General features: G+C 60.4%; 1 protein-coding gene across 1 annotated transcript in view; it reads left to right on the top strand.

Moving 5' to 3' along the window:
* Positions 1-586: 586 nt before the first annotated feature.
* The window catches only part of ATP6V1B1 (ATPase H+ transporting V1 subunit B1), a 29,787-nt gene continuing 14,278 nt past the window's right edge, over positions 587-16,095 (top strand). The window contains exons 1-3 of the mRNA XM_054065944.1: positions 587-658; positions 1,048-1,134; positions 15,075-15,130. Of these exons, the coding sequence (XP_053921919.1) occupies positions 1,050-1,134; positions 15,075-15,130 (141 nt within the window). The 5' untranslated portion in view covers positions 587-658; positions 1,048-1,049. The remainder of the gene's footprint in view (positions 659-1,047; positions 1,135-15,074; positions 15,131-16,095) is intronic.

Raw genomic sequence — 16,095 nt, forward strand, 5'->3', positions numbered from 1 at the left:
ATCCCCATCCCCTCCTTATCCCATCCACATCCCATCCCCATCCCCACCCCTATCTCCATCCCCATGCCCTCCCCATCCCCACCCCTATCCCCATCCCCTCCTTATCCCATCCACATCCCATCCCCATCCCATCCTTATCCCATCCACATCCCATCCCCACCCCTATCTCCATCCCCACCCCATCTCCATCCTCATCCTCATCCCCATTCCATCTCCATCCCCATCTCCATCCCCGTTCCATCTCCATCCCCATCCCCATCCCCATCCCCATCCCCATCCCCTCCTTATCCCATCCACATCCCATCTCCATCCCCATCTCCATCCCATCTCCATCCCCATCCCCATCCCCATCCCATCCTTATCCCATCCACATCCCATCCCCATCCCATCCCCACCCCTGTCTCCATCCCCATGCCCTCCCCATCCCTATCCCTATCCCTATCCCTATCCCCTCCCATCCCCATTCCCATCCCCATCCCCATTCCCATTCCCATCCCCATCCCACCGCCCCCCCCCGGCTCCGCTCCGCTCTCCGTTCCCAGGGCCGGCTCGGGGCGGGGCGGGGCCGGTTCGGGCCGGAGCGGCGGCTACAAAGCCCGGGGCGCCTCCGCCCCAACGACTCCTGCCCGGCCCCGCTCCGGCTCCGCTTCCACCGCCGGTACCGACCCGCTCCAGCCCCTGCTCCGGTCCCGGTACCAACCCCCTCTCAGCCCCATTCCCCCACTGCAGCATCGGCCGCAGCACCGGTTTTAGCCCCATTCCCAGCCTTATTCCCGGTCCATTCCTGGTCTCATCCCCGGACCCATTCCAAGAACCATTCCTGGTCCCCTCCCGGTTCCATCCCTGCCGCACTGCTGGCTCCAACCCCGCTCCCATCCCAGGTCCCATTCCCGGTATCATCCCCTGACCCATTCTCAGCTCCATCCCTGATCCCATTCCCAGCCTCATTCCTGGTCCTATCCCTAGTTCCATCCCTGATCCCGTTCCCAGCCCCCCTGCTGGCTCCATCCCCATCCCATTCCCGGTGCATCCCCTCTCCACCCCCAGCCATGGCCACCCCGAAGGTGTCTCCAGCGGCCGCCCTCCAGCACGCCTTGGCCGTCACCCGCGACTACAGCAGCAGCCCCAGGCTGAGTGAGTAGGGGGCACAGCCCCCACCCCGAGGGACCCCGGGATGCTCGAGGTGGTGGCGGACACCGCGGGGCCGAGCTCTGGTCGCCTTCCATCCCTCCTTCCCTCCTTCCCTCCATCCCTCCTTCCCTCCATCCCTCCTTCCCTCCATTCCTCCTTCCCTCCTTCCCTCCATCCCTCCACCGCTGAGACCCTCGGAGGGAGCGTGAGACCCCCCGGTGTCTCTTGGGGGGGGGGGCTAGGGGTCCATTATCGCTCCCTGGGGGAGAGGGGGGGGGGCAGGAAGGTGTCGCAGCCCCCCAAAAGCCGAAGGGCGCACACTGGGGTGCAGCTGATCCCACTGGGATGCTCTGGGTGCCCATCCAGGAGATGGAGCCCACGTGGATCCACCACAGGGGCAAAACCCAGGGTCGACGGCGTTGAGATGGAACAGGCAGGAGCCCCCCACCCATCCCCCCCCCACTCCTCTCTGGGTGCCCACGGCCAAAGGTGTCCCTGCGGTCACCCACGCGCGTGGGGAGCTGCGGGCGCTGCATCCCATGGGACGAGGATGGGGATGAGGGATGTGCCGGGGGGGGCGTTTGCCCAATATCACCCATCCCATACCCTCTCCCAGCACGCTGGAGGGCGGTGAGGGTGCTGTGTCCATCCAGGGGGGGGGTATGGACTGCACCCCTGTGGGTGTCCCCTGTGCTGCACCCATGGGTGTTGGCAGCTCTGTCCATCCCCATGTGTGCCCCACTGCCTCTTGGCATCCCGTGGGATCTATGGGCACCGCTGCCTCCACGCTGGCACTCTCAGCCTTCCCCCCCCCCCAAGATGCACCCCCATCCCACCTTGGGGAGCCTGGCATCACCCCAACCCCACACCTATGGGGCGCACTGTGCCCCCCCAGCCCCGAGCGCAGCGAGCTCGGAGGCGTCAAGGACGTTTGTTGTGCCCTTGGTGCCTCCGCTGCCGGATGGCTGGAAGGAGCTTTGGGGTCCCCCCCCCGTCACCCCAAACCGGGCAGCTCCGGGCTGGCACAGGTCTGGCTGCACCATTCCCGGCTCTGCCGGCGCAACCGGCTCCGTGTTTGCTGTCAACAAGGAGCGGGGAGCGGCCACCCATGGGTGACACCTGCCCGGGTCAAGGTCCTTCCTTGTCCCTTAAATCCCAGCTCCCGCCCTCCTCGCGGGGTCCCTGGATGAATCCTGCAGGAGGGGGGGGGGGTCCCACCGCTGCGACCACCTCGGTGCACCCATGGGAGATGGTTTGCTTGGACTGGGAGAGCAGCCACCTGAAGGGTCCTGACCTGGAGTGGTACCCCCCGAGCAGCCCCGAGGAGGCTCCGTGCAGCCTCTCCGTGGGGCAGGGATGCAGGGATGCAGGGATGCAGGGATGCAGGATTGGGACCCGTGGCGTGATGGATTGTCCTCCCAGCGTGTGGGTCTCCATGGGTTTGCCCCTCCCTGGAGCTCTCAGCTCCCACCTCCACCCAGCACCCCGGTGGTTCCTGCGTTCTCCATGGCTTTTTTTGAGGTACCACCACTCATTCCCAAGTTTCTTCCTCGCTGCCACCACAACCGAGTGCTTTTATGTAAGAGGAAACCGTGTTTTCTTGGCCCCACCACCTCTGGCTCTGCAAAGCCACGCACCTCGGTGGCCACATCCAGGCTGGGATAAAGTCCTGTCCTGGGTGTCCTGTCACCTCCACACCTTGGAGAGAGGTGGAGGTGGTGGAGGTGGTGGTGGGGCACAGGGCTGATGCTCTGCAGCCCCACACGCTTTGTGGGAGGAGGAACTGGAGGATGGGGGAAAGTGGATCCCAGAGTTACAGCGCCCCAAAGATGTGCTGCGGGTGGAAGGCGGGGGTGGCAACCGGGAGAAGGGACCCCAGTGAAGTGGAAGACCACGGGGGGACACCTGGGGGTGACCTTCAGAGGGCTCTGGGGGAGGTGTAGATGCAGTGTGGGTGCAGTGGGGCGGCTCTGGGTGGGACGGGCATCGCCTGCGGTGCCCCGGGGAGGTCTCCGGGGGGTGGGTGGGGGGGTGCACCCCACCAGCTTCCCACCCCGCGAGCCCCATGGCAGCACCGCAGCCTCTCCCCAAGCCCCACAACGGGGTCCCCAGCTACGCGGGGCACACAACGTCCCAACAGCGTGGGGGTCCCGGCACAGCGATGGGCGCAGGAGCTGGGAATTATCTCCAAGCCCCAGCTCAGCCCCCCCCCCCCCCCCCCCCCCGGAGCCCCATCCCAGCCTCGGAGCCCCAGCTCAGCCCCCAGAGCCCCATCCCAGCCCTCCGGAGCTCCAGCCCCCCCCCCCGAGCCCCAGCTCAGCTCAACACCCCCCGAGCCCCATCGTAGCCCCCCGGAGCTCCATTTCCACCCCCCTCCCCTTCCGAGCCCCATCCCAGCCCCCTCTGGAGCCCCATCCCAGCCCCCCCTCGAGGCCCAGCTCAGCCTCGGAGCCCCAGCTCAGCCCCCCCGAGCCCCAGCTTAGCACCCCGGAGCTCCATCCCAGCTTCCCCCCCTAGCCCCAGCTCATCCCAGCCCCCCCCCGGAGCTCCAGCTCAGCTCAGGCCCCCGGAGCTCCAGCTCAGCCCCTCCGAGCCCCATCCCAGCTCCCCCCTGGAGCCCCATCCCAGCCCCCCCCGGAGCCCCAAGCTCCATCCCAGCCCCCCCCTCCGAGCTCCATCCCAGCTCCCCCCGGAGCTCCAGCTCAGCTCACCCCCCCCCGGAGCCCCATCCCAGCCCCACCCCCCCCCTCGAGCCTCATCCTAGCCCGGGACCCCCATCCCAGCCCCCCCCCCGGAGCCCCATCCCAGCCCCCCCCCCGGAGCCCCAAGCCCCATCCCATCCCCCCCCCCCGAGCCCCAGCTCAGCTCAGCCCCTCCGAGCTCCATCCCAGCCCCATCCCAGCCCCCCCGAGCTCCATCCCAGCCCCGGAGCCCCACCCCAGCCCCCCCGAGCCTCAGCTCAGCCCCCCCGAGCTCCATCCCATCCCAGCCCCTCCCCGGAGCTCCAGCTCAGCCCCCCCGAGCCCCATCCCACCCCCGGAGCAGGCTGGGGCCGAGCGGGGCTGCCTGGCAGGAGCTGCTGCGTGGCTCGGCGGGGTCGGCTCTCCTGAGAGCCGGGAGAGGTATTAGCAGCTGCTTCCCATCCTGCAAATCCATTAGCACAAAGCGAGTGGAAGAAGCACTTATCACCTCCTGGCCTTTGGCTTGACCCATCTTCCCGAAAAACAAGCCAGGCAACGATGCCGCTGCTCGCACGTGGGCTCGGGGCTGGGGGCCCGCTCTGGGGGTGCTCGGGCACAGTGGGGTGCCCCACAGCCTCCCCACAGCCTGGCACGGCCCCATGGCACGCTGTAAATGGAGCAAACCCAGCCTGGGAGAGCTGCTCGAGGGCTGAAAAGGGAGGGATGGATGGATGGATGGATGGACGGACGGACGGATGGATGGATTCTGGGGTGCTCGGGCAGAATGGGGTGCCCCACAGCCTGGCACGGCCCCATGGAATGCTGTAAATGGAGCAAACCCAGCCTGAGAGCTGCTGGAAGGCTGAAAAGGGATGGATGGAGGGATGGATGGATGGAGGGATGGGTTCTGGGGGTGCTCGGGCAGAATGGGGTGCCCCACAGCCTGGCACGGCCCCATGGCACGCTATAAATGGAGCAAACCCAGCCTGGGAGCTGCTCGAGGGCTGAAAAGGGATGGATGGATGGAGGGATGGATGGATGGACGGATGGATGGATGGATGGGGGGATGGATGGATTCTGGGGGTGCTTGGACAGAGTGGGGTGCCCCACAGCCTGGCGCGGCCCCATGGCACGCTGTAAATTGAGCAAACCCAGCCTGGGAGAGCTGCTCGAGGGCTGAAAAGGGAGGGAGGGAGGGAGGGAGGGAGGGAGGGATGGATGGATGGATGGATGGATGGATGGATGGATGGGTTCTGGGGGTTCTCGGGCAGAGTGGGGTGCCCCACAGCCTGCCCCACAACCCAGCATAGCCCCGTGGCAAGCTTTACATTGAGCAAGCACAGCCTGGAGCTGCTCGAGGGCTGGAAATGGATGGATGGATGGATGGATGGATGGGATCTGGGGGTGCTTGGACAGAGTGGGGTGCCCCACAGCCTGGCATGGCCCCATGGCAAGCTTTAAATTCACAGCCTGGGAGCTGCTTGGGGGCTGAAAAGGGATGGATGGATTAATGGATGGATGGATGGATGGATGGACTGATGGATTGCACGTAGGCTTGGGGCTGCAGCCTTCTCTTCTCCTGACTTCTCTTCTCCAGCTCTCTCAGCCTGGCCTCGTGCAGGAGGTGCTCCAGCCCTCGGATCATCTCCATGGTCCCAGTGCAGGAGGTCAGGCTGGGAGAGTTGAGGTTATTCAACTTGGAGAAGAGAAGGCTCCAGGGAGACCTCAGAGCAGCTTCCAGGAGGGAAAGGGGCTCCAGGAAAGCTGGGGAGGGGCTCTGGATCAGGGACAGAACGAGGGGAATGGTTTTGAGCTGCAAGAGGGGAGATTGAGATGAGATCTTGGGGAGAAATTCTTGACAATGAGGGTGGGGAGGCTCTGGCATGGGTTGCGCAGAGCAGTGGTGGCTGCTCCATCCCTGGAGGGGTTCCAGGCCAGGTTGGATGGGGCTTGGAGCCCCTGATCCAGTGGGAGGTGTCCCTGCCCATGGCAGGGGGTGGAACTGGATGGGCTTTGAGGTCCCTTCCAACCCAACCCATTCTATGATGCTGTGACTCTAACTTGCCATCAATCAGAACCCCCATATCCCACCGCTGGAGATGCTCAAGTCCAGGTTGGATGGGGTTTGGTGCCCCTTATCTGTAGGGAAATGAAAATGTAAACGAGATAACCGTAGGAGGGCTGAGTTGAACCTAATTGTTACAGCTGTGAGAACCTGAGAAGTGTCCAATCAACCGCTAAGGAGGTGATAAGGGTGCATAAAGCCTGGAGTGGTTTGGAACACCACTCAGAGACCACACCGGAGCCTTTAGAAGACCACTCAGAGAGAGATTACTCCAATGGAAGGGCTCGGAGTGAGAGAGGGCACTCCAAAAGTTAGGACACTCCAAGGAGGAGCTTCGTAGAGCACTCAAAGCAGGAGCTCAGGGTTAGAGAGCGGTTGGTTGGTTGGTGGGTACCAACCCGGGGTGGAGAACAGAGACCTGGAAAAGGTCCCACTACCCGCGGCACTTCTCCAGCGGGAGGGACAGGGGACAGGACAAGAGGGAATGGGCTGAAGCTCCACCAGGGGAGGTTCAGGATGGATATCAGGAAAAAATTCTTCATGGAAAGAGTCATTGGGCATTGGAACTGCCCATGGAGGTGGTTGAGCCACCTTCCCTGGAGGTGTTTGAGGAACGGGTGGATGAAGTGCTGAGGGACATGGTTTAGGGAGTGTTGGGAATGGTTGGACTCGATGGTCCAATGGGTCCTTTCCAACCTGGTGATTCTGTACCCCGTGGGAACCGGTTAAGCTTTCAGGTCCTCTCCAACCCAAACCATTCCATGGTGATTCCGTCGTTGTCCTTTCCCCCCTCGGCACCATCTCCTCCCTTCCAAAGCCCAGCTGCTCCCTGCACCCTTCACCCAGGGTCCGGCACCGCCTTCCCCCGCCCCAGCCTTGCTTTGTCTGAGCGAAAAAAGGCAACAGCAAGCCCAGAAATTCCTTTTTTTTTTTTTTTCCCTTTTTTCCCCCCTTTTATACACCCCCTTTTATATACCCCCTTTTATACACCCCCTTTTATACACCCCCTTTCTTTCCCCCCTTTCTTTCCCCCCTTTCTTTCCCCCCTTTCTTTCCCCTCTTTTTTCACCCCTCTTTTTTTCACCCCCTTTTTCTTTCCCCCCTTTTTCTTTCCCCCCTTTTTCTTTCCCCCTTTTTCTTTCCCCCTTTTTCTTTCCCCCTTTTTCTTCCCCCCTTTTTCTTCCCCCCTTTTTCTTCCCCCCTTTTTCTTTCCCCCCTTTTTCTTTCCCCCCTTTTTCTTTCCCCTTTCTTTCCCCCTTTTTCTTTCCCCCTTTTTCTCTCCCCCTTTTTCTCTCCCCCTTTTTCTCTCCCCCTTTTTCTCTCCCCCTTTTTCTCTCCCCCTTTTTCTCTCCCCCTTTTTCTCTCCCCCTTTTTCTCTCCCCCTTTTTCTCTCCCCCCTTTTTCTCTCCCCCCTTTCCTCTCCCCCCTTTCCTCTACCCCCTTGTTTCTACCCCCTTTTGTTTCCCCGTTTTTCTTTCCCCCCTTTCCTCTCCCCCTTTTTCCCCCCCCCCTTTTCTCTCCCCCCCTTTTCTCTCCCCCCTTTTCTCTCCCCCCTTTTCTCTCCCCCTTTTCTCCCCCCCTTTTCTCTCCCCCTTTTCTCTCCCCCTTTTTTCTCCCCTTTTCTCCCCCTTTTCTCCCCCTTTTCTCCCCCTTTTCTCCCCCTTTTTTTCCCCTTTTTTCTCCCCCTTTTTCCCCCCTTTTTTCCCCCTTTTTTCCCCCTTTTTTCCCCTTTTTTTCCCCCTTTTTTCCCCCTTTTTTTCCCCTTTTTTCCCCCTTTTTCCCCCTTTTTTCCCCCCTTTTTCCCCCTTTTTTCCCCTTTTTTCTCCCCTTTTTTTCTCCCCTTTTCTCTCCCCCTTTTCTCTCCCCCTTTTTTCTCCCCTTTTCTCCCCCTTTTCTCCCCCTTTTCTCCCTCCCCTTTTTTCCTCCCCTTTTTTCCTCCCCTTTTTCCCCCCCTTTTTCCCCCCCCTTTTCCCCCCCTTTTTCCCCCCCCTTTTTCCCCCCCCCTTTTTCCCCCCCCCTTTTTTCCCTCCCCTTTTTTCCCTCCCCTTTTTTCCTCCCCTTTTTTCCTCCCCTTTTTTTTCTCCCCTTTTTTTTCTCCCCTTTTTTTCTCCCCTTTTTTCCCCCCCTTTTTTTTCTCCCCTTTTTTTCTCCCCTTTTTTTTTCCCCCCTTTTTTTCCCCCCTTTTTTTCCCCCCTTTTTTCCCCCCCCCTTTTTTCCCCCCCCATTTCCCCCCCCCCCCCCCCCCCCCCCGCCGGGTTCACGCTCTGCTGGCCCGGCCCGCGCCGTTCTTTGCCGCCCCTCCCACGCCGTGCAGGTGTGTATGGGAACCCTCGGCTGCCGCCTCCTAATTAGTGGCATAGAGTGCGGATCCCCCGCGGCGCTTTTCACGGGCTCCGTGCGGGGCCGGTGGGGTTCGACAGCGCGGCACAATGGGCAGAGGTTGCGGGGGGAGAGGAGGGGGGGAAGCGGTCACTTAGGGATTGTCGGAAAAATCCTAGGATGGCACCCGGGATGCTGCGTTGGACCCTCGGTGAGGGATGAGGGCCACCGGGACACCCTGGAGGGTCGTATGGTGGTTTGGGTGGAAAAAGACCTTGGAGTGTGTCCAGAGAAGAGCAACGAAGCTGCTGAGGGGCTGCAGAACATCTGATGAGGAGAGGCTGAGGGACCTGGGGGTGTTCAGCCCGGAGAAGAGGAGGCTGAGGGGAGACCTTATTGCTCTCTACAACTGCCTGAAAGGAGGTTGTGGAGAGGAGGGAGCTGGGCTCTTCTCCCAAGGGACAGAGGACAGGACAAGAGGGAATGGCCTGAAGCTCCGCCAGGGGAGGGTCAGGTTGGATATCAGGAACAAATTCTTCATGGAAAGAGTCATTGGGCACCGGAACAGCTGCCCAGGGAGGGGGGAGTCGCCTTCCCTGGAGGTGTTCAAGGAACGGGTGGATGAAGTGCTTAGGCACATGGTTTAGGGAGTGTTGGGAATGGTTGGACTCGATGATCCCGTGAGTCCTCTCCAACCTGGTGATTCTGTGATTCTGAGATGATGGGTTCGCCGCTCGGAGAGGCTCATCTTCATGATGAGGATGAATTGGAGCTGGTTGGCCAGGGATGTGGTGGCTGCCCCATCCCTGGAGGGGTTCAAGGGCCAGGTTGGATGGGGCTTGGAGCCCCTGATGCGGTGGGAGGTGTCACTGCCCATGGCAGGAGGTAGAACTGGATTGGTTTTGAGGTCCCTTCCAACCCAAACCATTCCATGACTCCACGATTCTAACTTGCCATCAACTAGATCCCATCCCTGGAAGTGTTGAAGGCCAGGTTGGATGGGGCTTGGAGCAACCGGATCCAGTGGGAGGCGTCCCTGCTCATGGGAACTGCGTGGGCTTTGAGGTCCCTTCCAACCCAAACTTTTGTATGATTGTATGACCTGGATGGATGCTGCCATGCCCCGAGGATGGAGCACCGCCACAGCTGGGAACGGGCAGGATTTTGAGCTCAAAGCCACCATTGGGGTTGGATTCCTTCTCCACCCCAGGAGCTGGGCTGCAGCACCTCAAAAGTCAACCCGACCCGGCGTTTTGGTTAAAAATTCAGCTTGAGGGGGATGAAACGAGAAGCAGCACCCAGGTGGGACGTGGGGTGCATCGATGTGGAGCAGCTCATGCTCCCCCTTGCACCTCGGACTCAGCACACCCAGACCCCTCTGCCCCATGGGACACCATCACCATGGGGTGCCAGACATGGGGACCCCCACCCTGTGCCTACTGGGTGGGAACTGAGGGACACTGAGGCTCCATCCTTGTGCTGCTGGGTGGCTTAGGACCTCCTGAACCACCTCTTCATCCCTGTCCTTGCTCTGGGATAGAGAAGAGAGGGACTTGGGGGGCTCTTCATAAGCCCTTTTGCCTATCATCGCTCCAGGCTGGTTCCCCTCAGCCGGTACGTAGGGTTGGAGGTGGAAAAGGGTGATGGGAAGGGGTTTTGGAGGCTCCGGCAGCCACGTGGAGGTTTGGGGTAGGAGATCTGCAAAGCCCCTCAGGCAGTGAATGAGAATGAGCACCACTCATGGTGAACCATAGAATCGCTTAGTTGGAAAAGATCTCTGAGATCATCGAGTCCAACCATATGTGTCCACTACTGAACCAGGTCCTTGAGCACCTCATTTACCCATCTTTTGAACCCCTCCAGGAATGGGGACTCCACCGCATCCCTAGAGGCCAAGGTGCCCATCACCAGGCAGCCGATGGGAGCTCCTTGATGGACAAACCCAGCCTCCATCACTTCCAAGGAGAAGGCAATACCTTCAGCAGGGCTTTTCCATCCTCCACGCCATGGCTGGGACTGAAGGAGGATGAGGTTACATCCATCCCCTCACCGTGGGGATGGGACCTTCTGGTGGTTGGGATGGATCCCTCCAGCTCACTTTGCATCCTTCCCCTCACCGTGGGGATGAGACCTTCTGGTGGTTGAGACGGAGCCCTCCAGTTCACTTTGCATCCAACCCCTTGCTATGTGGATGGGACCTTCTAGAGGTTGGGATGGAGCCCCCCAGCTCACTTTGCATCCATCCCCTCGCTGTGGGGATGGGACCTTCTGGAGGCTGGGATGGAGCCCCCCAACTTACTTTGCATCCATTCCCTCGCTATGTGGATGGGACCTTCTGGAGGTTGGGATAGGACCTTCTGGAGGCTGGGCTGGAGCCCCCCAGCTCACTTTGCATCCATCCCCTCACTGTGTGGATGGGACCTTCTGGAGGCTGGGATGGAGCCCCCCAACTGACTCTGCATCCATCCCCTCGCCCTGGGGATGGGAACTTCTGGTGGTTGGGATGGAGCCCCCCAACTGACTTTGCATCCATCCTCTTGCCGTGGGGATGGGAACTTCTAGTGGTTGGGATGGAGGCCCCAGCTCACTTTGCATCCAACCCCTCGCTGTGTGGATGGGACCTTCTGGAGGTTGGGATGGCACCTTCTGTAGGTTGGGATGGAGCCCCCCAGCTCACTTTGCATCCATCCCCTCACCTTGGGGATGGGACCTTCTGGAGGTTGGGATGGGACCTTCTGGAGGTTGGGATGGGACCTTCTGGAGGCTGGAACGGAGCCCCCCAGCTCGCTTTGCATCCATCCTCTCGCCATGTGGATGGGACCTTCTGGAGGTTGGGATGGGACCTTCTGGAGGTTGGGAAGGAGCCCCCCAGCTCACTTTGCATCCATCCTCTTGCTACGGTCTTGGAACCTTCTGGAGGCTGGGCCGGAGCCCCCCCGGTGCACTTTGGCGCTGAGCCCTAGCGGCGTGTGGGGCTGGCGGTGGGGCAGGGGCAGGGGGGCTGGTGGGTCAGCAGCAATTAGCGGCGGGTGTAGTTGGGTCGGGTGCCCTTTGTCACCGGGGGCCCTGTCCCCCCCAGCTCCGGGCGTGAGCGTCGGGGATAACGGAGATTGCATCTGACAGGAGCTGTGAATTTGGGGCTGGGGTTGGGGAAAGGCCAGGTTGAAAGACTTTTTCTTTTCAATCGGCCCCTCTCCCCCCGCCCCGCGCCCCCCCGAGCCCACCCACCCCGCCGCTCCTCCCCCCACTTGTTCATAACAGCTCAACGTCTTCATTATCGGAATTAGTGCTTTCTGGGGGCAGGGGCTCCCCCTCCTCCGCCCCATCCCTCCTCACCCCTCTCCTCCTCCTCTGCCTTTTCCTTCTCTTCCTTCTTTTCTTCCTCCTCTACCTTCTCCTTCTCCTCCTTCCTCCTCTACCTTCTCCTTCTTCTCCTCCTCTTCCTCCACCTCCTCTTTCTCCTCCTTCCCCTTCTCCACCTCCTCCTTTTCCTCCTCCTTCTTTTCTTCCTCCTCTACCTTCTCCTTCTCCACCTCCTCCTTCTCTTCCTCCTCTGCCTCCTCCGTCTCTGCCTTCTCTTCCTACCTCCTCCTCCTCTTCCACCTTCTCCTCCTTCACCTCCTCCTTCTTCCTCTCTTCCTCCTTCTCCACCTTCTCCTTCTCTTCCTTCTCCTTCACCTCCTTCTCCACCTTCTCCTCTTTCACCTCCTCCTCTATCTTCTCCTATTCCCCTTCCTCTTCATTCTCCTGCTCACCCATCTTTTCCTTTTCCTCTTCTTCCTCCCCTTCCTCCTTCTTCCCCTTTTCCTCCTCTTCCTCCCCTTCCTCCTTCTTCCCCTTTTCTTCCACTTCCTCCCCTTCCTCCTCATCCTTCTCCTTATTTTCCTTCTACTTCATCTCCTCCTTCTTCTTCTCCTTCTCCTCCATCTCCTCCTCCTTCTTCTCCTTCTCCTCCATCTCCTCCTCCTTCTTCTCCTTCTCCTCCATCTCCTCCTCCTTCTTCCCCTTTTCCTCCTCTTCCTCCCCTTCCTCCTCATCCTTCTCCTTATTTTCCTTCTCCTTCATCTCCTCCTTCTTCTTCTCCTTCTCCTCTTCCCCTGGGACATGATTTAGTAGGCATGGTAAGGTTGGGCTGACGGCTGGACTGGATGAAATAAGAGGGCTCTTCCAACCTTAGTGCTTCCATGGTTCGATGGATGGATGGATGGATGGATGGATGGATGGATGGATGGATGGACAGACAGACACCTTGGCTAATGATGCAGTGTCACAGCCATGGGGCACCAAGCAGTGCTGCCGGAGGGTCCGATGCTTTCAGTGGCAGAAGACGACTCAGTGTGTTGAGAGGGAAGCCAAGAGAGTCCTGGCAGGGTTGGTGGCCAGGAGACTACCATGCTGGGGAGGGAGAAGATCGAACTCCATGGCTCTGTCCCATGTGGGTGGCTGGGAGGGAAGAAAAGAGCCCAACAAAGCCTCGCAGGGGAAGGGGAGAGGGCACGGTGGCCGATATTTGTGAAGAACTTGGAAGGGGAAAGAAAAGACAGGATGGTCTCACCAGTGCCGAGTACAGAGGGAGAATCACCTCCCTGTTCCTGCTGGTGACCCCATTTCTGATCCAAGCCAAGATGCCGTTGGCCTTCTTGGCCACCTGGGCACACTGCTGGCTCATGGTCAGTCGCTGTCAACCATCACCCCCAGGTCCTTCTCCTCCGTGCAGCTCTCCAGCCACTCTTCCCCCAGTCTGTAGCGCTGCATAGGGTTGTTGTGCCCCAAGTGCAGGACCCGGCATTTGGCCTCGTTGAACCTCATCCCATTGGTCTCAGCCCAGCAGTCCATCCTGTTCAGATCCCTTTGATGCTCATGTGATGAGCCTGATCCAGGAGAAGGTGTCCCTGCTCCTCAGAGGGGTTGGATTGGACGACCTTCACGTTTCCTTCAACCCAAACCGTTCTGGTATGGGGCAAGGAGGCACTTTGAACGTGGAGATGAGAAGTGGGGATGAAGCTGTTCGTGATCCCGCGGAGAAGAGGCAGGTCCTGGAGACCAGAGCGAGGGTTGGGAGCAGCTCCCCAGGCGGGTGCAGGTGCCGGAGAACCGATCCGGCTTTAAGCTGCTCCTTGATCGTTTTAGCGACCGTGTCAAACGCCGCGACGCTGCCCTGGCGGGGCCCCCTTTCATCCCTCTGCCCTCTCCTCACACCAGCTCCTCCGGTTCCCGCGTGATCCTAATAGGATTGGAGAGGCCGGGTGTGCTGGTTCAGCTGGAGTGGATTTCCTTCTCCTCCCAGTAGCTGGTACGGGGCTGTGCTGGGAACAGCGTGGACAACCCAAGGGTGGTTTGGTGGCACCTGAGAGAACCAAGACCCTTCCTGCTCCTCACACCACAAGGGGCTGGAACAGGACACAGCTGGGACAACTGACCCCCAGCTCAGCAAGTTTGGGGTAGAAAGGACCTCAAAACCCATCCGGTTCCACCCCATGCCATGGGCAAGGACACCTCCCACTGGAATAGGTTGCGCCAAGCCCCATCCAACCTGGCCCTGACTTTCATCATAGAATCATGGAATGGTTTGGGTTGGAAGGGACCTCAAAGTCCATCCAGTTCCACTCCTCTGCCATGGGTGGAACTTGTGAGATCTTGGGGAGAAATGTTCTCCTGGGAGGGTGGGGAGGCCCTGGAACAGGTTGCCCAGAGCAGTGGTGGCTGCTCCATCCCTGGAGGGGTTCCAGGCCAGGTTGGATGGGGCTTGGAGCTCCTGATCCAGTGGGAGGTGTCCCTGCCCATGGCAGGAGGTAGAACTGGATTGGTTTTGAGGTCCCTTCCAACCCAAACCATTCCTTGATTCCATGAGATGGCTCTTCCCCCACGTGCTGGTTCCTCTCTGTAATGGAGAAGGCATTAACCCCGTGTCTCCTCACCAAATCCTGCCCACACCAATGAGCTGAAACCCTCCCTGAAACCAACTCACCCTGACCTTGCGGAGCCAGAGCCGACGTCCCCCGGCGCTGGGGGAGAAGGTCCCTCAGTCCTGGGGCTCTTTGGCCACTGTCCCCATCCTCTACGTGGCCGTGAGCTCCATTCTCGGCGGGAGAGATCCCTGTGGGTTGACAGCAGGAGAAAACAGTTCCTGCAGCTCCTCGGGATGCCACCAAGGTGCTCCTCATTTGCTGATTGCATCAGTGCTGATTAAATTCAAGGAGTGCAGAGACAGGATGGGAGATGGAGATGGGCTTTCAGTTGGGAGATGGAGATGGAGATGGAGATGGAGATGGAGATGGAGATGGAGATGGAGATGGAGATGGAGATGGAGATGGAGATGGAGATGGAGATGGAGATGGAGATGGAGATGGAGATGGAGATGGAGATGAGGTCTTGAGGAGAAATGTTCTCCTGGGAGGGTGAGGAGGCCCTGGCCCAGGTTGCCCAGAGCAGTGGTGGCTGCTCCATCCCTGGAGGGGTTCCAGGCCAGGTTGGATGGGTCTTGGAGCCCCTCATCCAGTGGGAGGTGTCCCTGCCCATGGCAGGGGGTGGGACTGGATGGGCTTTGAGGTTTCTTCCAACACAAACCATTCCATGACTCCACACAATTCTAACCTGTCATCAACCAGAACCCCCAGATCCCATCCCTGGAGGTGTTCCAGGCCAGGTTGGATGGAGCTTGAAGCAACGGGGTCCGGTGGGAGGTGTCCCTGCCCATGGCAAGGAGTGGGACCGGGTGGGCTTTGAGGTCCCTTCCCACCCAACCATTCCCTGGTTCTACGAACGGGACAGCGGGAATGGCTGGTGCTGGGGTGGGATGGATCCTGCCCTGCTGAGGGGTTTGGGGGTGCTGGGAGCGTCCCCAGCCCTGGGGGTGATGACGTGTCCTTGTCCCCCAGCCTACCAGACGGTGTGCGGTGTCAACGGGCCCCTGGTGGTGCTGGACAACGTGAAGGTAGGACCGCGACTGCCGGGGGGTGACAAGGGGACACCTCGATGGTGTCACTTGGGGCTGTGTGGGGGCCACTGTGCTGTCCTGGGCAGCCTCTTCCAGGTGGGAAGGGTGCAATGGGAGAGTGTCCCCAAGCCTGTGTCCCCTGTCCTCCATCCTCTGTCCCCTGGGCTGTCCCTCCTCTCTCTGGGAGCCATCAGCCGTCTCCGAGCTCCCTCCTCTGGACACGGAGGGCAGCAGAGCCCTGTGACAGCGTCTGCACGCCCTGTCCCCTCTGTCCCTGTCCCCCCGTCCCAGCTCCTGTCCCCTCTCCCAGCTCTTGTCCTCTGTCCCCCTTTTCCCAGCTCCTGTCCCTTCTGTCCCTTCTGTCCCAGCTCCTGTCCCCTGTCCCAACTCCTGTCCCTTGTGCCCCTGTCCCAGCTCCTGTCCCAGCTCCTGTCCTCTGTCCCATCTCCTGTCCTCTGTCCCCTCTGTCCCATCTCCTGTCCCATCTCCTGTCCCCTGTCCCAACTCCTGTCCCCTCTATCCCTTCTGTCCCACTCCTGTCCCCCCTGTCCCACTCCTGTCCCCCCTGTCCCAGCTCCTGTCCCAGCTCCTGTCCCACTCCTGTCCCCTCTGTCCCAGCTCCTGTCCCAACTCCTGTCCTCTGTCCCCTCTGTCCCAGCTCCTGTCCTCTGTCCCCTCTGTCCCATCTCTTGTCCCCTCTGTCCCATCTCCTGTCCCAGCTCCTGTCCCCCCTGTCCCATCTCTTGTCCCCTCTGTCCCATCTCCTGTCCCAGCTCCTGTCCCCCCTGTCCCATCTCTTGTCCCCTCTGTCCCATCTCCTGTCCCAGCTCCTGTCCTCTATCCCCTCTGTCCCAGCTCCCGTGCCCCTGTCCCAGCTCCTGCCCTCTGTCCCTTCTGTCCCACTCCTGTCCCCTGTCCCACTCCTGTCCCCTGTCCCAGCCCGTGTCCCCTGCCTGAGCTCC

The sequence above is a fragment of the Cuculus canorus genome, chromosome 4 (assembly GCF_017976375.1).
Source record: "Cuculus canorus isolate bCucCan1 chromosome 4, bCucCan1.pri, whole genome shotgun sequence".
NCBI lineage: Eukaryota > Metazoa > Chordata > Aves > Cuculiformes > Cuculidae > Cuculus > Cuculus canorus.